A 23,946-nucleotide genomic window follows, 5' to 3' on the forward strand; every position below is an offset into this window, starting at 1 on the left:
TCTTTCTTTCTTTCTTTCTTTCTTTCTTTCTTTCTTTCTTTCTTTCTTTCTTTCTCTCTCTCTCTCTCTCTCTCTCTCTCCCTCCCTCCCTCCCTCCTTCCTTCCTTCCTTTCTTTCTCTCTCTCTCTCTTTCTTTCTTTCTTCTTCTTATTGTCTACCAATAATTGCTAAGCCATTCCTGATAGGTTGTTAGTTGTATCTCTGGCTTTGCGGGACACACTTGCATATGAACTTCATGTGCGCTTTGTTAACTGAATTTGTAAACTCTCCTATCTATTTTTCCTTTCTTGACAAACGGACTCAAATATTGTCTTTAGGACTTTAGTGATAAAGAAGGTAAGAGTTTATTTTTTGTTTATTGGTACCTAAATAAAGCAAAGAATATAATTTGGTTCTGTGATATTGTCAGATGAAAGAATACCTGATAAATTCACATGATTTTAATTTTTTTTTATTTTCCTTTTTAGTTACATTTTGTTAACTCTGTGTCCCAGCTGTATCCCGCTCCCTCATTCCCTCCCCAACCCCACACTCCCTCCCTGGTCTCCTCCCTGCCCCTTTCCAAGTCCACTGATAGGGGAGGACCTCCTCCCCTTTCATCTGACCCTGTTTTATCAGGTATCTTCAGGGCTGGCTGCAAAGTCCTCCTCTGTGGCCTAACAGACTGCTCCTCCCCTGGTGGGGGGGGGTCAAACAGCCTGTCCTTGAGATCCTGTTAGAAATAGTCCGTGTTCCCCTTACTTTGGAAAACTACTTGGTTACTGAGCTACCACGGGCCACATCCGAGCAGAAGTTCTAGGTTATATCCATAGATGGTCCTTGGTTGAGTGTCAGTCTCAGAAAAGACCCTGTGCCCAGATATATTTGGTCCTTGTGGAGCTCCTATCCTTTCCATATCATACTAACTTCCCTTCTTTCATATGATTCCCTGCACTCTGCCGAGGGTTTGGTTATGAGTCTTAGTGTCTGCTTTGAAACACTGCTAGGTAGAGTCTTTCAGATGCCTTTTGTGGTAGACTCTTGTCATAAGTTCAATGCACATCCCATTTGTCTTTCTAAATGAGGATTAATCACCTTCGCCTGTGTCCACTTTCTTGATCATCTTCTTTAGGTGTGTAGATTTCATTATGTTTATCATATCTTGTAGGTCTATATAAGCGAGTATATACCAAGTTTGTCTTTCTCCTTCTGGGATACTTCACTCAGAATGATCTTTTCTAGATCCCACCACTTGCCTGCAAATTTCATGATTTCCTCCTTTTTGATTGCTGAGTAGTATTCCATTGTGTAAAAATACCACAATTTCTGTATCCATTCCTCCGTTGATGGACATCTGGGTTGTTTCCAAGTTCTGGCTATTACAAATAAAGCTGCTACGAACATGGTTGAACAAATGTCCTTGTTGTGTACTTGAGCAAATTTTGGGTATATACCTAGGAGTGGTATAGCTGGGTCTTGAGGTAGCACTACTCCTAGTTGTCTGAGAAAACGCCAGATTGACTTCCAAAGTGGTTGAACCAGTTTACATTCCCACCAGTAATGGAGGAGGGTTCCCTTTTCTCCACAACCTCTCCAGCATGTGCTATCACTTGAGTTTTTCATCTTGGCCATTCTGATGGGTGTAAGGTGAAATCTCAGGGTCATTTTGATTTGCATTTCCCTAATGGCTAATGAGGTTGAGCATTTCTTTAAGTGTTTCTCTGCCATTCGATGTTCCTCTTTCGAGAATTCTCTGTTTAGCTCTGTTCCCCATTTTTTAAGTGGATTACTTGGTTTGTTGCTTTTCTGCTTCTTTAGTTCTTTATATATACTGGATATTAGCCCTCTGTCAGATAAAGGGTTGGTGAAGATTCTTTCCCAATCTGTAGGCTGTCTATTTGTTTTGATGACAGTGTCTTTTGCTTTACAGAAGCTTTTCAGTTTCATGAGGTCCCATTTATTGATTGTTGGTCTTAGAGCCTGTGCTGTTGGTGTTCTGTTCAGGAAGTTGTCTCCTGTGCCAATGAGTTCTAGGCTGTTTCCCACTTTTTTTTCCAACTGATTTAGAGTATCTGGTTTTATGTTGAGGTCCTTGATACACTTGGACTTTAGTTTTGTGCAGGGTGATAAATATGGATCTATTTTCATTTTTCTGCATGTAGACATCCAGTTGGTCCAGCACCATTTGTTGAAGATGCTGTCTTTTTTCCATTGAATGGTTTTGGCTTCTTTGTCAAATATCGAGTATTCATAGGTGTGTGGGTTTATTTCTGGGTCTTCTATGCAATTCCATTGATCCTCCTTTCTGTTTCTATGCCAATACCATGCAGTTTTTATTACTGTTGCCCTGTAGTACAGCTTGAGATCGGGAATGGAGATACCTCCAGATGATCTGTTGTTGTACAGGATCATTTTGGAGATTCTGGGTTTTTTGTTTCCCCATATGAAGCTGAGAATCTTTTTTTCAAGGTCTGTAAAGAATTGAGTTGGTATTTTGATGGGAATTGCATTGAATCTGTAGATTGCTTTTGGCAGGATGGCCATTTTCACAATGTTAATCCTACCAATCCATGAGCACGGGAGATCTTTCCATCTTCTGAGATCTTCTTCAATTTCTTTCTTCAGAGACTTGAAGTTTTTCTCAAACAGGTCTTTCACTTGCTTGGTTAGAGTCACACCAAGGTACTTTATGTTATTAGTGGCTATTGTGAATGGTGTTGTTTCCGTAATTTCTTTCTCAGCCTTTTTGTCTTTGGTATACAAGAGGGCTTCTGATTTTTTTGAGTTGATTTTGTATCCTGCCACTTTGCTGAAGGTGTTTATCAGCTGAAGAAGTTCTCTGGTTGAATCTTTGGGGTCGCTCATGTATACTATCATATCATCTGCAAATAGTGACACTTTGACCTCTTCCTTTCCGATTTGTATCCTCTTGATCTCCTTTAGTTGTCTTATTGCTCTGGCTAGGACTTCAAGTACAATGTTAAAGAGATATGGAGAGAGTGGGCAGCCTTGTCTTGTCCCTGATTTCAGTGGGATTGATTTAAGTTTCTCTCCATTGAGTTTGATGTTGGCTATAGGCTTGCTGTATATTGCTTTTACTATCTTTAGGTATGTGCCTTGTATCCCTGATCTCTCCAAGACTTTAAATATAAATGGGTGTTGGACTTTGTCAAATGCTTTTTCAGCATCTAAGGAGATGATCATGTGGTTTTTCTCCTTCATTTTGTTTATGTGGTGGATTACATTGATGGATTTCCGTATGTTGAACCACCCTTGCATTCCTGGGATGAAGCCTACTTGGTCATGGTGGATGATATCTTTCATGTGTTCTTGGATTCGGTTTGCAAGTATTTTATTGAGTATTTTTGCATCAATGTTCATAAGAGAGATAGGTCTGAAGTTCTCTTTTTTTTGTTGGATCTTTGTGTGGTTTAGGTATCAAGGTGACTATGGTTTCATAGAATGAGTTTGGTAGTGTTCCTTCTATTTCTATTTTGTGGAATAGTTTGAGGAGAATTGGTGTTAGTACTTCTTTGAAGGTCTTGTAGAATTCTGCGCTGAAGCCATCTGGTCCAGGGCTTTTTTTGGAGGGGAGACTGTTAATGACTGCTTCAATTTCCTTGGGAGATATAGGGCTATTCAGTCTTTCTACCTGATCTTGACTTAATTTTGGTAGATGGAATCTGTCAAGAAAGTTATCCATTTCATTTAGATTTTCAAATTTTGTGCCATATAGGCTTTTGTAGTATGACCTAATAATCGTTTGGCTTTCCTCAGTGTCTGTAGTTATGTCCCCATTTTCCTTTCTGATTTTGCTTATTTGTATGGTTTCTCTCTGCTTTTTAGTTAGTTTGGCTAAGGGTTTGTCTATCTTGTTGATTTTCTCAAAGAACCAGCTTTTTGTTTCATTGATTCTTTGGATAATTTTATTTGTTTCTAATTGATCGATTTCTGCCCTTAGTTTGATTATTTCCAGCCGTCTGCTCCTCTTGGGTGTATCTGCTTCTTTTTTTTCTAGGTTTTTCAGTTGGGCCATTAAGTTGTTTGTATGTGATGTTACGGATTTCTTCTTGTAGGCACTTAGTGCTATAAATTTTCCTCTGAGCACTGCTTTCAATGTGTCCCATAAATTTGGGTATGTTGTGCCTTCATTTTCATTGAATTCGAGAAAGTCTTTAATTTCTTTCTTTATTTCTTCCTTGACCCAGCTGTCATTGAGTAGTAAGTTGTTCAGTTTCCATGTGCGTGTCGGCTTTTTGTTGTTTCTGTTGTTGTTGATGTCCAGCTTTAGTCCATGGTGGTCAGATAGTATACAAGGGATTATTTCAATCCTTTTGTATCTGTTGAGGCTTGCTTTGTGACCAACTATATGGTCTATTTTGGAGAAGGTTCCATGTGGTGCTGAAAAGAAGGTGTACTCTTTTGAGTTTGGGTGAAAAGATCTGTAGACGTCTATTAGGTCCATTTGATTTAGGGATTCTGTGAGTGCTTTTATTTCCCTATTTGGTGTCTGTCTGGTTGATCTGTCCCTTGATGAGAGTGGGGTGTTGAAGTCTCCCACTATTAAGGTATTAGGATCAATGTATGATTTAAGCTTTAATATTGTTTCATTTACGAATGTAGGTGCTCTTGTATTTGGGGCATAGATATTCAATATTGTGATGTCCTCTTGGTGGATTTTTCCTTTGATGAGAATATAGTGGCCCTCCTTATCTTTTTTGATTAACTTGGGTTGAAAGTCTATTTTATTAGATATTAGGATGGCTACTCCAGCTTGTTTTCTGGAACCATTTGCTTGAAAAACATTTTTCCAGCCCTTTACTCTGAGGTAGTGTTTATCTTTGTTGCATAGGTGTGTTTCTTGGATGCAACAGAATGTTGGGTCCTGTTTCCGTAACCATTCTCTTAGCCTGGGTCTTTTTATTGGTGAGTTGAGTCCATTAATATTGATAGATAATATTGACCAATGCATGTTAGTTCCTTTTGTAATGGAGTCGATGATCTTACCTTGTTTCATTGCTTGTTTTCTTTTCATTTTTGTTGGGATATTATCTGTATGCCGTGTTTTCTTGGGTGAATTCGTTTTCGTTGGATTGGAGTTTTCCTTCTAGTATCTTCTGTAGGGTTGGTTTGCTGTATAGGTATTGCGTAAATTTAGTTTTGTCATGGAATATTTTGTTTTCTCCATCTATGTTGATTGAAAGCTTTGCAGGGTATAGTAGTCTGGGTTGACATTTGTGATCTCTTAGAGTCTCCATGATACTTGCCCAGGCCCTCTGGCTTTCATAGTTTCTGATGTGAAGTCTGGTGTGATTCTGATAGGTCTACCTTCATATGTTACTTGGCCTTTTTCCCTTGCTGCTTTTAATATCTTTTCTTTGTTCTGTAGATTTAGTGTTTTGACTATGATGTGACGTGATGTGTTTCTTTTCTGGTCTAGTCTATTTGGTGTTCTGTAGGCCTCTTGTATATTTATGGACATCTCTTTCTTTAAGTTGGGAAAATTTTCTTCTATGATTTTTTTGAAAATATTTTCTGGACCTTGGAGCCTGGAGTCTTCTTTTTCATCAATTCCTATTATTCTTAGATTTTGTCTTTTCATAGCATCCTTGATTTCTTGGATATTTTGTGATTAGAATTTTTCTGATTTTACTTTTTCTTTGAGAGAAGTATCAATTTCTGCAAGTGTGTCTTCAGCTCCAGATATTCTCTCTTCCATCTCTTGTATTCTGTTGGTGATGCTTACTTTTGTGGTTCCTGATCTTTTCTCCAAGTTCTCCAGCTCAAGAGTTTTCTCATTTTGTGTTTTCTTTATTGATTCTAATTCTGTTTTCATGCCTTGCACCATTTCTGTCATGTGTTTGAATTTGGATTCCTGTCTCTCTACGATGGACTCTATTTCTTTGTTCATTTCCTTTTTGTATGCCACTAATTTTTTCTCTACTTGTGCCTCTATTTGTTTGGCTATGTTTGCCTGTGTTTCTTTAAGGGTTTTGTCTATTTCTTCTTTCTTTACCTCCAATTGACTGGCCAACTCTTTGAAAGATTTGTTTATTTCCTCCTTATGAGCCTCAAATAATTGAGCAAGCATGGCTTTAAGATCATTTTCCTGTGCTTCTGATGAATTGGAGTATCCATCAATTTTGGGGTTTGCTGGTGAAGTCATGATGTCCTGATTTATGTTGGAAGTGTTCTTTCGCCTACCCCTGGCCATTGGCTTATCTGAGACCTTCCATGTTTGTTTTTGGATTATGCCAATCAGACTGGTACTGTCTCTCTCTCGAGTCTGGAGAATTCTTCAGGAAGTTGAGAGAGGTCCCGTGTCCTTAGCGTGTGCTGAGGACTAGCTGTACCTGTGGGAGGAAAGTACGCAGGCTCAAACAGAGGCAAATGCAAGCGTGCGTGCGTGTGTATGTGTGTGTGTGTGTAAGTGGGCGTGGGCGTGTGTCTCGAGGGACAGAGTGATGGCTAATGTTGAACCCTTGAGTGTGTGGGAGGGGCTCTGCAATGTATATGTCGCAGGCGCTAGTGATGATCACAGCGCAATTTCTGGCATTAACTGCCTTAACTCCTCAATTAGACCCTCAGAGCAGGAACTTCAATGTTCCAAGTGCCCCTCTGTTTCCCAAAGTGGGTATATGGGTGGGAGGGGGTTCGATGCCTGGCTTCTGTTTTAGAAGGACCCAGGATCAGTGGAGCTGCAGATTCTCAAGGGTGCACTCACTTACAGGCAGGTCACTTGGCAGAGATCTGGGTATCTGGGCTCTCTGCTCTCTGGTTTGGCCCTGCTTCTTTGATGTGCTCCGCCAGTTCCGTGCTGCTGTCACTGCCAGGTTATGAGGTCGTGCTGCAGCTGGAGATTTCAGGGTGGTCACGTCAGTAGGAATCGGGGTAACCAGCCTTTCTGTTCTCTGGTTTGGCCCTGGTTAGTATTAAATTGGAGGGCTGATGTGCCCCGCCAGCTCAGTGCTGCTCCGCCGCCAGGTTAGAAAGTCCTGCTGTAACTGGAGGCTGGGTTGCTAGTTCAGATGCTTTCTGGGAAGTCCTGGGGTCTCTTCACTGTGCTCTCCAAGCTTCGGAGGCCCAGCGCCTGGTGTGTCTAGCTTGTATGGCGTTTCTGTCTGGTTTTGGTGAGTATATAGCGTATTCTCTGTCACTGTGGGATTGGGCGGGCCGTACTGTCAGTGATGGCGCTCCTGTGGAGCTAGTATGGTGTCTAGCAGACTCGGGCCCTGGGAGGATGGTGCAGCCGCTGCGCGTGAATCTGGGGCTCCGAGACACAGTACTGCTGGCCTTTGCCGATAAAGGGCTTGGGGCTCCGCCTCAGTGGCTGCAGGCCCCAGGCAGTTAGGTCTGTGCTGAGAAAGGCAAGTCCGCTGTGCTGAGGAGGAGGGAGGTCTGGGGGAGGGGAGTGCTGAGAGATCAAAGGATTGTTTCTCACCTTCCCCAAACAAGTCCCTGGGTGACCCGAGACCAAGGTTTTCACCTCCTGGGATGTTCCCTGTTGTTTAGAAAGTCTCTCCGTTGTTTCCCTGGCTTCAGAAGTTCTTCCACTCATCAACTCAGAACTTCATCTCTTCAACAGCTGGGAAACTGTGTGTGCTAGTCGCCATCTTGGCTCTGCCCCCTGATTTTAATTTTTAAGACAGCTTTAAATTATTAAATCTGTAAACAAAATCCATGTAATATGATAATTTAAAAAATTTTAGAAATAGATTGAGAAGAATATAGAAAATTAACTGGAGAAGTCTTGCTGCTGTCCTCTACACATTCTAGACTAATACAAAACGCATATGTGCCAGAATTCTACCATAATTTTTTCATTTGTAGTTTTCTTCTCTTTTTTAATGAAATATTTATTTTTTACATTAATTACATTTTATTCACTTTGTATCACTGTAGCCCCCTTCCTCATTCCCTCCCAATCCCATGCTCCCTCCCTCATCTCCTCCCATGCTGTTCTCTAAGTCCACTGATAGGGGAGGTCCTCCTCCCCTTCCATCTGACCCTAGCTTATCAGGTCTCATCAGGACTGGCTGCAAAATCCTCCTCTGTGGCCTGGCAAGGCTGCTCCTCCCTCATGGGGGTGGTCAAAGAGCCAGCCACTGAGTTCATGTAAGAGACAGTCCCTCTTCCCAGGAACTCACTTGGATACTGAGGTGCCATGGGCAACATCTGTACAGGGGTTCTAGGTTATATCCATGAATGGAACTTGGTTGGAGTATCAGTCCCACAAAAGACCCCTGTGCCCAGATATTTTGGTTCTGTTGCTCTCCTTATGGAGCTCCTCTCCTCTCTAGGTCTTACTAACTGCATGAGAAGAACCTTTTCACTTGATGCTAATCCTGCTATGTCAAGATGATTATCAGTGATTCAAAGTCTTCCTTTTGTGTCTCTTATGAGGAGCGGCTGTACCCTCAGACTATTAATTTGGTTCTATAATAAACTGGCTTTTGTCCCCACACCAAATGTTTTTCTTACTGGATATATACTATCTAGTAGGTTTTCTATCCCCTTATAGCTTAGAGTATAATCAAACTCTTCTGTTCTCTGAGAGAGGAAAGCCAAGCATTTTGTTTATACTTGTTTGTCAAGGCTATCACATCCTTATCCTGTATGGCCATTCAATTTACCTTTTTTTTTTTTGAAATTTTTTTTTTATTAATTACACTTTATTCATTTTGTATCCCCCCATAAGCCCCTCCCTCCTCCCCTCCCAATCCCACCCTCCCTCCCCTTTCTGCATGCATGCCACTCCCCAAGTCCACTGATAGGAGAGGTTCTCCTCTTCTTTCTGATCTTAGTCTATCAGTTCTCATCAAAAGTGGCTGCATTGTCCTCTACTGTGGCCTGGCAAGGTTGCTCCCCCCTCAGGGGGAGGTGATCAAAGAGCAGGCCAATCAGATCATGTCAGAGGCAGTCCCTCTTTCCATTACTATGTAACCCACTTGGACACTGAACTGCCATGGGCTACATCTGTGCAGGGGTTCTAGGCTATCTCCACGAATAGTCCTTGGTTGGAGTATGAGTCTCTGGGAAGTTCCCTGTGTTCAAATTATCTTGTTCTGTTGCTCTTCTTGTGGAGTTCCTGTCCCCTCCAGCTCTTACTATTTCCCACTTCTTACATAAAATTCCATTCACTCTGCCCATCAGTTGGCCATCAGGCTCAGCATCTGCTTTGACAGTCTATACTGCAGAGGCTTTCAGAGGCCCTACCACTAAAATCTGTACATCTAAACAAACTAAGCAAAAGAGAGGACCCTAACTAAAATGCTCAATCCCCATCCTGAAAGGCAAAGAGGATGGACATCAGAAGAAAAAGAAAATAGGAAACAACCTCGGAACCTGCTACAGAGGGCCTCTGAAAGCCAGAAGAAAACAGGAAACAACCTTGGAACCTGCCACAGAGGGCCTCAATTTACCTTTTTGTATTTCAATTATCCTCTGTGGTTTTTCAAGTTATCCTTTTGTATTTCTATCTGAATCAAGTCTCTAGATATTTATTAATTATGAAGATAGGTATAGATTGTTTAGTTCAAATCTATTTACCACCTCCTTATTTGATATGTGACATCTATCAACATTGGATAATATATCTATAAAATTATTCTGATCATTGTTTTTATCCTTATTACCATATAAGCATTGAAAGAATTTGAGAGCATTTTAAGTAAAGAAATGAGGCAGGTGGCTTGAATATGTTGCAATTATCCATTGATGTAGGTACTAGATACTACATTTACACATGTTATAGTCTACTTAATGTGGCATGGGAAGTAGGAGAAAACAAGTAACAGGACAGGAGCCTACCACAGAGGGCCTCTGAAAGTCTCTACCTAGCAGTGTATCAAAGCAGATACTGAGACTCATAACCAAACCTTGGGCGGAGTGCAGGGAATCATATGATAAAAATGAGAGTTAATATGACCTGGAGAGGACAGGAGCTTCAAAAAGACAAAATATATCAGGGCAGATGGGTCCTCTTTGAGACTGTTTCTCCAACCAAGGACCATGTTTGGATATAACCTAGAACCCTTACTGGGATGTAGCTTATGGTAGCTCAGTATCTAAGTGGTTTTCCCTAATAAGGGGAACAGGAACTATTTCTGACATGAACTCAATGACTGGCTCTTTTACCTACCACTCTCCCGAGAGAGGAACAGCCTTGTAAGACCACAGAGGAGGACATGGCAGCCAGTCCTGAAAGATACTTGATAAGCTATGGTCAGATGGAAGGGGAGGAGGGCCTCCCCTAGCAGTGGATTTAGAAAGGGGCAGGGAGATGAGAAAGGGAGGGTGGGATTGGGAGGGAATGAAGGAGGAGGCTTGGGGTGGGATACAAAGTAAATAACCTGTGATTAATATAAAAAATAAAATTAATTAAAAAAAACAATGTAGGCACACACAATTAATGAAATAGTTTATAAATTTATTAGAACAGCAAACTTGTAAAAATATGATATGCCTGGTGATAGTCAGAGAAGAGTACAAAGAGTGACCATGGCAAAGTGAGAAGGAAGTGTTATGACATAGTGGGGATGAATATAAAGGGAAATAGTAAGTCACTGATACTTCAAGGGAGCAAGGAATATGTTGTTTACTTTATTTTATATATCTTTGCAGTCTACTTATGTACTGATTGTGTTGGACATCTGTGAATACATATATGTGTGTGTGTGTTTGTATGATGAATATGTACATAGTGTCAAAATTATTACCATGTAATCAATAAGATAATTTGAAAGCATTTCAAGAAGAGAAATGATATATCCAAGACTGTTAGAGGAGGGAATATAAAATTTACAAAGACAATGGTTTTGAAACACATGGGATAGGTATAATTGCAGGATCTAAGAGGTGCTGAAGCTTTAGAAGACATTGAAGTCTCAGACTATAGATGTATCAGGTCTTGGCAATAGAGGAAGTAGGGGCATCCCTGATAGTGTGTACCCTGTGAACTGTTCGGTAGGGTGAAGATAGGATTTCATGAGACACGAAAATTTAAGAGGTATACGAAGGAAGGGGAAGAATGATGAAGATACGGCAGAAATGGCCAGGAATGTGTTTGATAATAGGGAGAATTACAGCTTGGTCTGGGTGGCTAGAGAAGAGATGAATACTATCCGGGATGAAGCAATATCTATGGCATTACTTCTGGAGAGCTCGTATGTTCACTGATAGGTTACCAAAGATGCTGCGCTGAAAGTTACTTCCACGGGGACACGGAATCTTGGGAGGTCTCGACCCTCAACACATTACTTTAGTCAAAGTAAAATTAAACTCTAACTTGGTTAATATAAAATCCGCATTCTCTCAGACAAAAATATAACTGACGTTTTTACCCTTTTTAAAGGATTTTGCAGAAAAGAAGTCTACAGCAAAAGCTCTGGAAGACGCAAAAGCAAACTTTTACTGTGAATTATGTGACAAGCAGTATAACAAACACCAGGAGTTTGACAATCATATTAATTCTTACGACCATGCTCATAAGCAGGTAAGCCAAAATAGGAAAAAAAATCCTTCTTCCTCCTAGATTTACACCTTCAGAACAGAACTGCAATGATTCGGCCTTATTTATTATCAGCTAGGACTCAGAGGTGAGATCATTTTATGTTCATTTCCTGTGAAAGGTTGTTTTCTGTTCAAATGTAGGTGAACTCATTTTTTTTTCCTTTGAAGCACCATAAAGTTGGAAGTGAATGTAGAGATTCTATAAGTGTAGTAATATGTAATTCATGTGTGTGTGTGTATGTGTGTGTGTGTGTGAAGCCAGAAACCAGTGAAAATAGTATCACATTCAATGTAACCAAAGTGGTTAGCAAGAGAGCTCAACCCCTGACTAGTACATAAACAGAATCTGAGGACAAATTGATACCAACCCTAAGATGTTTATTTTCTTTTTACCCCTTCAAATATTCCAAGGTGTATTTGGAAATACTGGGTCAGATAATTCAACAGAATAAAACTTGTTACTCAATAAATGAGATGTTTCCAACAAAAATTTTAAAAAGCCAAACATAGAAAGTCAATAGGTAAAGGCAAGTATACACTTCTCAGTTCATTTTCTTTAAAGGTCACATATGTTGTTCCTCATATGGCTATTGTTCATGTCTTGTTAGATATTTTTTTTCCTTCCTGGATGAGATATGGAGGTCTTGGTGACTTAGGAACAATGATTGCCATGTTTCTGTGACCAAGAAGGAAAAATCCTATGGCTAAATGATTATTTCTAAGAGTTATGGTGTCAAATGGAACTGACACATTGTAATCTATGGGTAAAATAATTATACTCTGTACCCAACACATATATTTGAATCAAATGAGATAAAATCCTTTTTATCATTAATGGAGCAAATGCTGCATAAGTGGCTTTGAGAAACCGAACACTGGTGATAAAACAGCTTCCATCCTGATGCACAGGATTTGTGTGATTATTGTGGTATTTCCCGAACATAGGCGAGATTGGTGCGGGCAATGTTTGAGGGTAGTAATGTCTGGCCCTGGTGTGTATCTTAAGCACCGTGGAATCTGTTAATAATAATGATTAGTGGAATCTCTGTTAGTTTTCTAATTTGATAGCTCTGAGATAGCTAACTGCATCCTGTAGTTGAAAGCATAAAACACTCAAAAGTTAACACAATGAATTATGTGAATAACGCATTTCTGTACTATTATTGTTTCCCTTATACCACGACACTATCCTTGCTCCATATTGCTATGTCAATTTGAAGTAAAATCCGAGTGAAATACAATGTTATCATGATTTTTAAAAATATAACATTATCATTGAGTTATCTTTTTCCCTCATTGTCTCATAAGTGTAAATTAAGGTAGTTTGAAATCAGTATACCTAAGTATCTACTTTTCGTATGTATTATGGGTTTTAAATTCTTTTTAAAATATTCAATCTATATTTCTTTTGCTACTCATTTACCATTCTTTTTTTTCTTTTTAAAAAAATTTTAAAATGTATTTATTTTTTAATTATAGTTCATTCACTTTGTATCCCAGCTGTAGCCTCCTCCCTCATCTCCTCCCATGTCCCTCCCTACTGATAGGGGAGGTTCTCTTCCTTCCCTCTGACCCTAACCTCACTCTTTACAAGCTGTTTGTCTCATGTGCGATTTTGTTAAATTTTTCTTCAAGTGCTCTGTTTTCCCATGTTTCTTAGCCTTCTTTCTGGGTTTTTGGAAAACTTGTCCTATTTGGAAATCTGGTCAAATTCAGATTTCTATTTTATTTTTGAAGGGCCATGTAGGGGAATACTGAATCCTTCCATGAAGACACAGAAGATGTCTGTCACTTGTGTTTGGAAAACATAACATTTATTATAAGTGGGCTCAGGTACTGTCAGTTTGATTCATAAATGAGCATTATAGCCAATTATGATCATTTGTTCACATCAATTACTCCATTTGAAGTTATAAGGTGGTTATGCAAAACAAAACAAAGACCTCTCACCTTTTCTTCCTTAATGGAATCAAATGTGTTGATTGAGACAAAATTTTTGTAAGCATTGCCCTCAAATTGATTTTATTCCGTTAGTTCTCCGGCTACATATTAATAAAAAAATACTGTGGGTATTCAGGAAAACAGAAGAGAATGTCTTATAAGACGGTGGTTTTGATCTTGAGCTATACTTTACACAGGCATGTCTATGTGTATGCACAGTTTGAAACTGAGCCTCTGCATGAGATGACATTGTTGACAGCAGGCAGTGTTACAGTGAAGAAATAGAAGATAATTAGTTTCCTGGTGAGAAGTGTATCAGCAGGCAGCGTCTGCTGTAGCTCAGAATTATGCCTAATCAATTTTCTTTCTATCTTCTTCTTTTTACTCATTTATATTGGTTTTCTAAGATCTTAATAGAACAGCCTGTTCTCAATCTTTTCATCACTTCTATACACTCACTTCCATTTATCTTTAGGCTTGTGTGTAACTTTCCACATCGTTCACTTTCATCAAACAACAACAGTGTTTCTTGTGTGTACTACTATGATAGGTAGGTAAAAGGATGGATTTGGTTTGTAGCTCCAGGAAACAAGCAGCATAATTGAGGGGACAAGCCAAAGAACATCATTACGCATTAACTCCTGTAGGAATTATATGCTGAGAGAATTCAAAATTGATAACACGAAACTGATCTTATAAAGAAGAGAAAATAAATCATCTAATTTTTAAAAAGATTGTATAAAAGTTAATCTCGTAACTAAAACCAGTACATCCTCTATGACAGGAAATCTACATAAAGGTATGATGGCAGTTATAAAGCTAGGTGCAAAGAAATACAAGCAACTTACATGCTGTCAGAGCTCCTCTTGGTAATTTATCTTTATGTAATTTTTTCAGTGCCTTATACTTGTTCCTCAGTCTTGCATTCTCATTTTCTCATTCTTCTTACATGTCACTACCACAGCCTCTAACTGATGCCTCTATTTTCCGTACTTTCCCTGTTTAAATTCAGCTTATCCACTTATGACCAGATTAGTTTACCACGTTCATACAATCGCTTCTTCATTAGGCCCTCTCCTGTGGTTGACCACTGACATTTAAAAGAGAACGGACTCATTCTGACCACTATTCATAATGCCGCAATTCGGTTTTTTTCTTTATTTCCAAACTTATCTCCTGGAATTCGACCACGTCTCTGCAGTTTTCAAAAAGACACCTTAGGGTTTTTCCATCTGCCGCCCTTGGCTCCTAGCCTTCCCTCTGTTTAGGCTACTTCTCCACTTAATGGCTTTATTTCAATTCATATTTCTCCATGTTTCACTGAGACTGGCAGCTTCTATCTGAACTTTAAAGGACCTGAGACATTGTGGAAAGCTAATTAAACATAGAATTCTTCAGGTTCTTCTTGCTCAAAATCAATTAGGATTATTTGTTGCTCTTCTTTCTTTAACAGTGTAATAATCTGCAGTAGCCCTTGTTAGTCTACTTCCGGGATAGTGTGGAAATGCTCCTTTTTAAAGATTTATTTTGGCCCAAAATATTTTGAAAATCACTTAAGTTTTAGAGGAAAATGAGCTTAAAATTCTTTTTTTAAATGAAAAGAAACTCTGTGTTCTGAAAACTCAGCACTCGTTAAAATAAAATATGCAAAAACAATCTCCAAATTTCAAAGCTAAATACAACCATTTGGTTCTTACTTCATTAAGAACTCTTCTTGACAGGCATAGTGATTATGACGATGGTGGGATCTAACTAGGAATAGCTTTTGGCCCGAATAATAGAAACGGCTGCCAACATTTTTCTTCCATGTGGATTCAGATGAAATTTCTTGCCTCTGTTGTTGGGTTTCCAGTAATATGATCTCCTTTTTTGAGATGTAAGTCTAAAGTTAGAATCCATTTCTTACTCAACAGTACAACAAAGTACAACCAGAAATAAAACAACCTTTGAATTCTTTTATCTTTCTTTGATTCATTATCCTGCAATTTTAAGATATTTCTGAATCTTAAATGCTTTCTGTTTCTAAATAGCAATATTGTATACCTGATTATTTTATTACAAAGATGTTGTTCATGGATACATTTCATTTTTATTATTAATTTACTGTGTGTGTGTGTGTGTGTGTGTGTGTGTGTGTGTGTGTGTGTAAGTAATTGCATAAATGTATACGCACCAGGTGAGTAGCTGATTCCCGCAGAGGCCTGGGGATAGCCTCAGATGCCCTGGGCCTGGAGTCACTAATGGCTGCTGACCCACAGCCTTAGTTACACAGGGACATATTTTAATTCCGCAGAAGTTAGTAAACATATAGCTTTAAAGAAGAAAATACAAATCTTTGTTGAACACTCAGTAGTTTCTATAACTTGATCAAGAATTGTGCTACTCTGGTGTTATTTACTGAGAAATTTTAGCTCATTATCAACACATCTGAGTTTTTAACTCTCTTCCATGAGGAAATATAATGAAGCTCTAGCTTTGACAACCTGTTTCTATTCATAGCTCATGTTTTGAGAAAATAACTCAGTTGTTTCATCAATAGCCCCAGACATCTTCTAAATACTTACAAATGCTGAGCATCATTCCAAAAGCAATTTCAATGTGTATATACATGACAGTCCCTTGGCTAAAGCAACACTGTAATTATTAATACAGTGAACATGTCAATAGCAATTAATTCCGCAGGAGCTCATCTTTAGATCATATCATTTACTGAAGACTATTCCCCGAAAATGTTTTATATTGAAACATTATCATTCATCTTCATGTTGAAAACTCTTCCCCAGAGACACTATTGTTCTTCTAAAATTAAAAACAAACACATACAAGCTAAATCACCCTGAAACACCTCTGGTATTCAGGAAGAATCCCACTTTCGGACTCTCCGCATGTGGTGCTTAATCCCCCTAATCTCCGTTGGCTTTACACAGGATTTATTTTCACACTTGTTTAGTTGTCAGTCTTAGATGCAAACTCAAAATGACTCATTTCTAAAATGTTATTTTGGATTCTTTTTTTTTTTTCCCTCTACCGACTACAGGTAGATATCAGAGCAGATCTATTATTATCACTAAGACCTTAAAGGAGAAGACTGAACCTTAAAACTGCATATTAAATTCTTCCTTGTTTGTTTTTCTACAATTTTATTTTAAATTATCTATAAGTTCTATCCAAACAGATCCAGTGAGGAAAGAAAATGTCAAAGTCTGGGTGACTCATGTGGTCAGAGCGTTAGTTAAGTTTTTTATTGGGCTTTGGTGATGCCTGACAAGAAACAGCAGAAGGGCAGCAGGGAACACTGAGTTCAGAGTCAAGAAGGGAGAAAACCAAAAATGTGGCTGGGCTGTGAAAGCTCAAGGTCAGCACCTAGTGATGTGCTTCTTCCACCTCTTGCAGCTTTCAGTCTTCCAAATTTCTACCCATTGTGTCAAAGTTTCTGAATATGTGAGCATGTGGGAGACATTTCATGCCCAAACCACGAGTCATCTAGATTGAATAAATAAAGATAAGAATTCTCTAAGGACAATGTAATATAATGCACTGTGGTGATCTTCTTTGTTTTGCATCCTGTAAGCTGTTATTTCATAAAATGCGGTAACATAGTATATGTGTGTGTACATGTGTGTTTTTGTACATTTGTGCATGTGTGTGTGTTTATGTGTTTACTAATACGTGTTCTGGGAATTACCTAGCTCTAACTGGATTCTCTCTTAGTGAAAAGTTACAGAAAAACTGATCATAGCTTTCTACTCATACCCAAATTATTCTATATATTGATTTCACATTGGCTAAAAGAATCTTTTGATCTTAGGATTTTCTGCTTATAGAAAATCTATTTTAAATTTGCATCCTGGTCTTAGATGTCCCAAATGCTTGCTTATTTTAGAGCAGCATCACTGGCGGGTCCCCAGTTCTGCTCTTCTCACATCTGACCTTCAGCTTTCTGCTTCTTTTTATTGAAGTCCTGAGTCTTACATCACCTCTGAACAGGACCTCTTCTTTATTTCATAATTCAAATAGTGAATTATCATTTTTTTTCTAATTCCTAACCTCTTTGGCTCTAGCTTTGGTGATCTGAGTCAGCTTGATGGCTCTCCAGAACCAGTTGTTCAATGTTCAGGAATTTTAATTGCTCATTATTTAACCATTTGTACCCTGAAATTGGCCACAATGAACAGTAGCACAGGAGAAACCCAGGCTTCTCCTCATTTATTTTTGTAACCTAGTCAGTACGCTGGCATAAAATTATCTACACTCTTAGAATGATAACAAAAGGGTTGTTTTTAATTTATTTATGCTCTTAACCTGCCTCTGTCATTAGCCCTGCAAAAAGAAGTCGGTCTTCCATTCTAATAGACACTATGCCTCCAGAACTGAAGGGCATGACTGACACTCATACCAATAAGTTAATAAGTATTTGTAGTGGAACTAATACTTTATTATTAGAGATTTATTACAATGTTTTTATCATATTCACTTCCCTTCCTTAATGTCACCCCTCTACTCAAACAATATTATATCCTGTCTTCTTATTTTGAGTTTCCCATATAATCTTAGATATGTAAGTTTATGAAGAAACATTGTCTATCTGAAAGGAATACACTACAACAATAGTCTTTCACTTACCAGTTATCAATTGTCAATAACTCCTCACGTAGAGGTGGGATTTTATGCCCATTTCCTCTCCATGCTGGTATTTTATCTGACCTGATCTTTCACAGGTCTTGTACATAATGTTACAGCAAATGTGAATTCATATTGCACTGTTTCCTTTTATTCATCCACTGTGTCTGGCTCTTATACCATTTCCACACACTTTCCAACCACAGCAAGAATATCTATGTGCTATAGATATTCCCTTTCTATAAAAAACTGAATATTCTTCAGTATTTTACTATCTGTACCTTGACCAGTCCTGGGTCCTTGTGTTTATCACCATCTATTATAAACAAAAGCTTTTCTGATGAGAACTGAAATGCACATTAGTCTGTGGCTAGTGAGACAGTATAAGGAATGGGTACAATACTATATCTGTTTAATGGAAGAATTGCAGTAGATTCTCCCCTAGGCACTATTATTTCTTCATACACGTGAAAAAAAAATCCATCAAGATGGCATCTCAATTCTGAAGATCTATGCCCCAAATACAAGGGCACCCACATTTGTAAAAGAAATATTAAGAAATGTTAAACCACACATGGATCCCCAAAACAAACAGAAACTAGACAGAAAAATAATGACACTAACAGACATCATGAATCAAATGGACCTAAAAGATATCTACAGAATATTTCACCCAAACACAAAAGAAAATACATTCATCTCACAACTTCTTAGAATCTTCTACAAAACTGACCATATAGTCAGTCTCAAAGCAAGCCACCAAAGATACAAGAAGATTGAAATGATCCCTTGTAAATTACTAGATCACAATGATGGACTAAAGCTGGACCTCAACAACAATCAAAATAACAAAAAGCCAATGCCCACATGGAAACTGAACAACTCTGTAATCAACAATAACTGGGTTACAGAAAAATGAAGAAAGAAATTAAAGAGTCCTAGACTTCAATGAAAATGAAGGCACAAAATACTTAAACATATGTGTCACAATGAAAACAATGCTAAGAGGAAAGTTTATAGCACTAAGTGCAGTGCCTAAAAGAAACTGGAGATACCTCATACAAGCAATTTAACAGCATACATGAAAGTCCTAGAAAAATAGCAGACACACTCAAGAGGAATAGTTGGCTGGAAATAATCAAACTCAGGACTGAAATCAATGAATTAGAAACAAAAAGAACACTTCAAAGAATCAATGAAACCAAGAGCAGTTTCTTTGAGAAAATCAAAACAATAGACAAATTTTTATCCAAATTAACTAAAAGGCAGAGAGACACTAACCAAATCAACAAAATCAGAAATGAAATGGGGACATAAAAACATAACAACAGACCTAAAAAAAATCCAAAGAATCATCAAATCTTACTTCAAAAACCTGTATGCCACATATTTGAAAATCTAAATCAAGTGGGCAATTTTCTTCATAAATTCCACTTAACAAAGTTTAATCAATATCAGGCAAACAAATTGAACAATCCTATATCCCCATAGGAAACAGAGGCAGTCATTAAAAGTTTACCCTCTAAAAACAGGCCAGGGCCAGATGGTTCCAGCACAGAATTCTACCAGACATTCAAAGAATAACTAATATAATATTCTTCAAACTAACACAAAATAGAAAAAGAAGGAAAGTTGCCAATCTTTCTCATAGTCACCTAGATACCTAAACCACACAAAGATGAAACAAAGAAAGAGAATTTCAGACCAATTTCCTTGACGATCACTGATGCGAAAATACTCAATAAAATACTCAAAAACTAAATCCAAGAACATGTCAAAAATATCATCCACCATGACCAAATAGGCTTCATCCCAGGCAAGCAGGGGTGGTTCAACATATGGAAATCCACCAATGTAATCTACCATATAAAGAAATTGAAACAAACAAACAAACAAAGAAAACAAAACAAAACAAAATACATGATCATCTCCTTAGATGCCTAAAAAGCATTTGACAAAATCCAAGACCCATTCATATTAAAAGTCTTGGAAGAGATCAGATACAAAGCATATACCTGAACATAGTAAAGTCTGTATAAAACAAGCCTATAGCCAACATTAAACTGAATGGAGAGAAACTTAAAACAGTTCCACTGAAATCAGAGAGAAGACAAGAATGCCCACTCCCCCCATATCTCTTCACTAGAGTACTTGAATCCCTAGCTAAAGCAATAAGAACAGAAAATCAGGGAGATACAAATTGGAGAGGAAGAAGTATAGTATCACTATTCATGGGTGATACAATAGTATACGTAAATGACCCCGAAAATTCTACCAAGGAACTCCTAGAGCTGAGAACCACCTTCAGCAAATTAAGAAAAAAAAAGAGTATACAAAAGACAAATGGGCTGAGAAAGAAATTAGGGAAACAACAGCCTTCACAGTACCAACAAAAACAAAGTATCTTGGTGTAACTCTAACCAAGCAAGTGAAAGATTGTATGAAAAAAATCAGCTAAAACAGAAAGAAAGTCTCAGAAAAAAGTAATTGAAGAAGATATCAGAAGATGTAAAGATCTCTCATGCTCATCGATCTGTATGATTAACATAGTAGAAATGGCCATCTTACCAAAAGCAGTTTACAGATTCAATGCAGTTCCCATCAAAATACCAACATAATTCTTTACAGAACTTAAAAGAACAATTCTCAACCTCATTGGAAAAACCAAACCAAACCAAACGAACCAACCAAAAAAACAAATTAACAAAATAACTAAAACTATCCTATAAAGAGACTGGTGGATCAATGGAATCGAATAAAAGACCCTGACATAAAGCCACACACTTATGGACACCTTATTTTTTACAAAGATGCCAAAACCATTCAATGGCAAAAATACAGCATCTTCAACAAATGGTGCTGGTCTAACTGGATGTCTACCTGTAGAAAAATGCAAACAGATCCATACTTATCACCCTGCACAAAACTAAAGTCCAAGTGGATCAAATACCTCAACATAAAACCAGACACACTAAACCACTTAGAAAAAAAGTGGGGAAGAGCCTTGAATGCATTGGCACAGGAGACAACTTCCTGAACAGAACACTAACAGCACAGGCTCTAAGAGCAACAATCAATAAATGGGACCTCATGAAACTGAAAAGTTTCTGTAAAGCAAAGGACACTGTCATCAGAACAAAACGACAGCCTACAAATTGGGAAAGGAACTTCACCAATCCTTTATCTGACAGAGGACAGTATATATAAAGAACTGACAGTATATATAAAGAACTGACAGTATATATAAAGAACTAAAGAAGTTAAACAGCAAAAATCAAGTAATCCAATTAAAAAATGGAGTACAGAGCTAAACAGAGAATTCTCAATAGGGGAAAATCACATGGCAGAGAAACACTTAAAGAAATGCTCAACCTCATTAGCCATTAGAGAAATGCAAATCAAAACGACCCTAAGATTTCACCTTACACCCATCAGAATGGCTAAGATCAAAAACTCAAGAGACAACACATGCTGGAGAGGTTGTGGAGAAAGGGGAACCCTCCTCCACTGCTGGTGAGAATGTAAACTTGTACAACCACTCTGGAAAGCAATCTGACACTTTCTCAGACAACTAGGAATAGTGCTTCCTCAAGATCCAGCTATACCACTCCTAGGCATATATCCAAAAGATTCTCAAGTACACAATAAGGACATTTGCTCAACCATGTTTGTAGCAGCCTTATTTGTAATACCAAAAGCTGGAAACAGCCCAGATGCCCTCAGTGGAGGAATGGATGCACAAATTGTGGTATATCTACACAATGGAATATTACTCAGCAATAAAAAACAAGGAAATCATGAAATTTGCAGGTAAATGGTGGGATCTGGAAAAGATCATCCTGAGTGAGCTGTCCCAGAAGCAGAAAGATGCACACAGTATATATTCACTCATATAGACATATAATATAAGATAAACCTACTAAAATCTGTATACCTAAAGAAACTAATCAAGAGGGAGGACTCTTACTAAAATGCTCAATTTCTATCCAGAAAGGCAAAGAGGATGGACATCAGAAGAAGGAGAAAAGAGGGAACAAGTCAGGAGCCTGACACAGAGGACCTGTGAAAGGCTCTGCCCTGCAGACTATCAATGCAGATGCTGAGACTTATGGGCAACCTTTGGGCAGAGTACAGGGAATCTTAGGAAAGACGTGGAAAACATAAGATCTGAAGAGGACAGAACTCTACAAGGAGAGCAACAAAACCAAAGAATCTGAGCACAGGGGTCTTTCCTGAGATTGATACTTCAACCAAGGACTATGCATGGAGATAACCTAAGACCCCTGCACAGATGTAGCCCATGGCAGTTCAATATCCAAGTGGGTTCCATAGTAATAGGAACAGGGACTGTCTCTGACATAAACTGATTGGCCTGCTCTTTAATTACCTCCCCCTGAGGGGGAAGCCGCATTACCAGGCCACAGAAGAAGACACTGTAGCCACTCCTGATGAGACCTAATTGACTAGGATCAGAAGGAAGGAAAAGAAGACCTCCCCTATCAGTGGACTTGGGGAGGGGCATGCATGCAGAGGGTGGGAGAAGGGAGGGTTTGGGATGGGAGGAGGGAGGGAACCACAGGGGGGATACAAAGTGAATAAATTGTAATTAATAAAGAATTAAAAAAAATTTCTGGAGGTATCCCCAATCCCTGATCTCAAGCTGTACTACAGAGCAACAGTAATAAAAACTGCATGGTGCTGGCATAGAAACCGTATGGTGGATCAATGGAAGTGAAATGAAGACCCCAAAATAAAACCACACACTCAAGGACAATTGATTTTGACAAACCGAAAGCATACCATGGGGAAAAAAGGCAGCATCTTCAACACATGTTTCTGGTCTAACTTAATCTCTACATGTAGAAAAATGCCAATAGATACATATTTATGACCTTGCACAAAAACTGAAGTCAAGTGCATCAAAGACCTCAACATAAAACCAGAAACACTAAAACTGTTAGAAGAAAAAGTGGGGAAGAGCTCGGAATTAATTGGCACAGGAAACAACTTCCTGAACAGAACACCAGCAGCACAGGCTCTAAGAGCAACAATTAATAATTAGACCTAGTGAAACTGAAAAAGTATCTTGGTGTAACTCTAACCAAGATACAGTGTTCTGCTACACTGTTAGCAGAACAAAATGACAATCTTCAGACTGGATAAAGGTCTGCACCAACCTTGCATCCCACTAATATCCAAACTGTATAAAGAACTCACATGAACAAACTACACATAAACAAACCAAATAGTCCAATTAAAAATGAGTTACAGAGAATCTCAACAGAGGAATATCAAGTGAGCAAGTAACTCTTAAAGAAATGCTCAATGCCCTTAGTCATCAGGGAAATGCAAATCAAAACAACTGAGATTCCTTCTTATACCCATCAGAATGGCTAAGATCAAAAACTCAAGTGGCTGCACATGCTGCAGAGGATGTTGAGAAAATAGAACGCGCCTTCATTGCTGCTGTGATTGAAAACTTGTACAAACACTTTGAAAATCAATCTGGAGCTTTCTCAGAAACTTGGAGATAGTGCTACTTCAAGACCCAGCTATACCACTCTTAGACATATACCTAAAAGATGCCCCACCATACAACAAGGACATTTCCTCAAATATGTTCATAAAAGATGTATTTGTAATAGCCAGAAACTGGAAACAACCTAGATATCCCTCTGCTGAAGAAGAGATACAGAAATTGAGGTACATTTACACAATGTAATATCACTCAGCTATTAAAAACAAGGAAATCGTTAAATTTGCAGGCAAGCAGATGGAATTAGAAAATATCATCTTAGTAACCCAGAACCAGAAAGACATAGATGGTATACACTCACTTATAAGTAGATATTAGCCATATAATACAGGATAATCATACTATAGTCCACAGACCCA

General features: G+C 38.4%; 1 protein-coding gene across 1 annotated transcript in view; it reads left to right on the top strand.

Moving 5' to 3' along the window:
* Positions 1–23,946, top strand: part of Znf804b (zinc finger protein 804B) — a 558,165-nt gene that overhangs the window by 445,116 nt on the left and 89,103 nt on the right. The window contains exon 2 of the mRNA XM_055612521.1: positions 11,333–11,473. Within this exon, the coding sequence (XP_055468496.1) occupies positions 11,333–11,473 (141 nt within the window). The remainder of the gene's footprint in view (positions 1–11,332; positions 11,474–23,946) is intronic.

This window comes from Psammomys obesus, unplaced genomic scaffold (genome assembly GCF_907164565.1).
Source record: "Psammomys obesus unplaced genomic scaffold, mPsaObe1.curated_primary_1811, whole genome shotgun sequence".
NCBI lineage: Eukaryota > Metazoa > Chordata > Mammalia > Rodentia > Muridae > Psammomys > Psammomys obesus.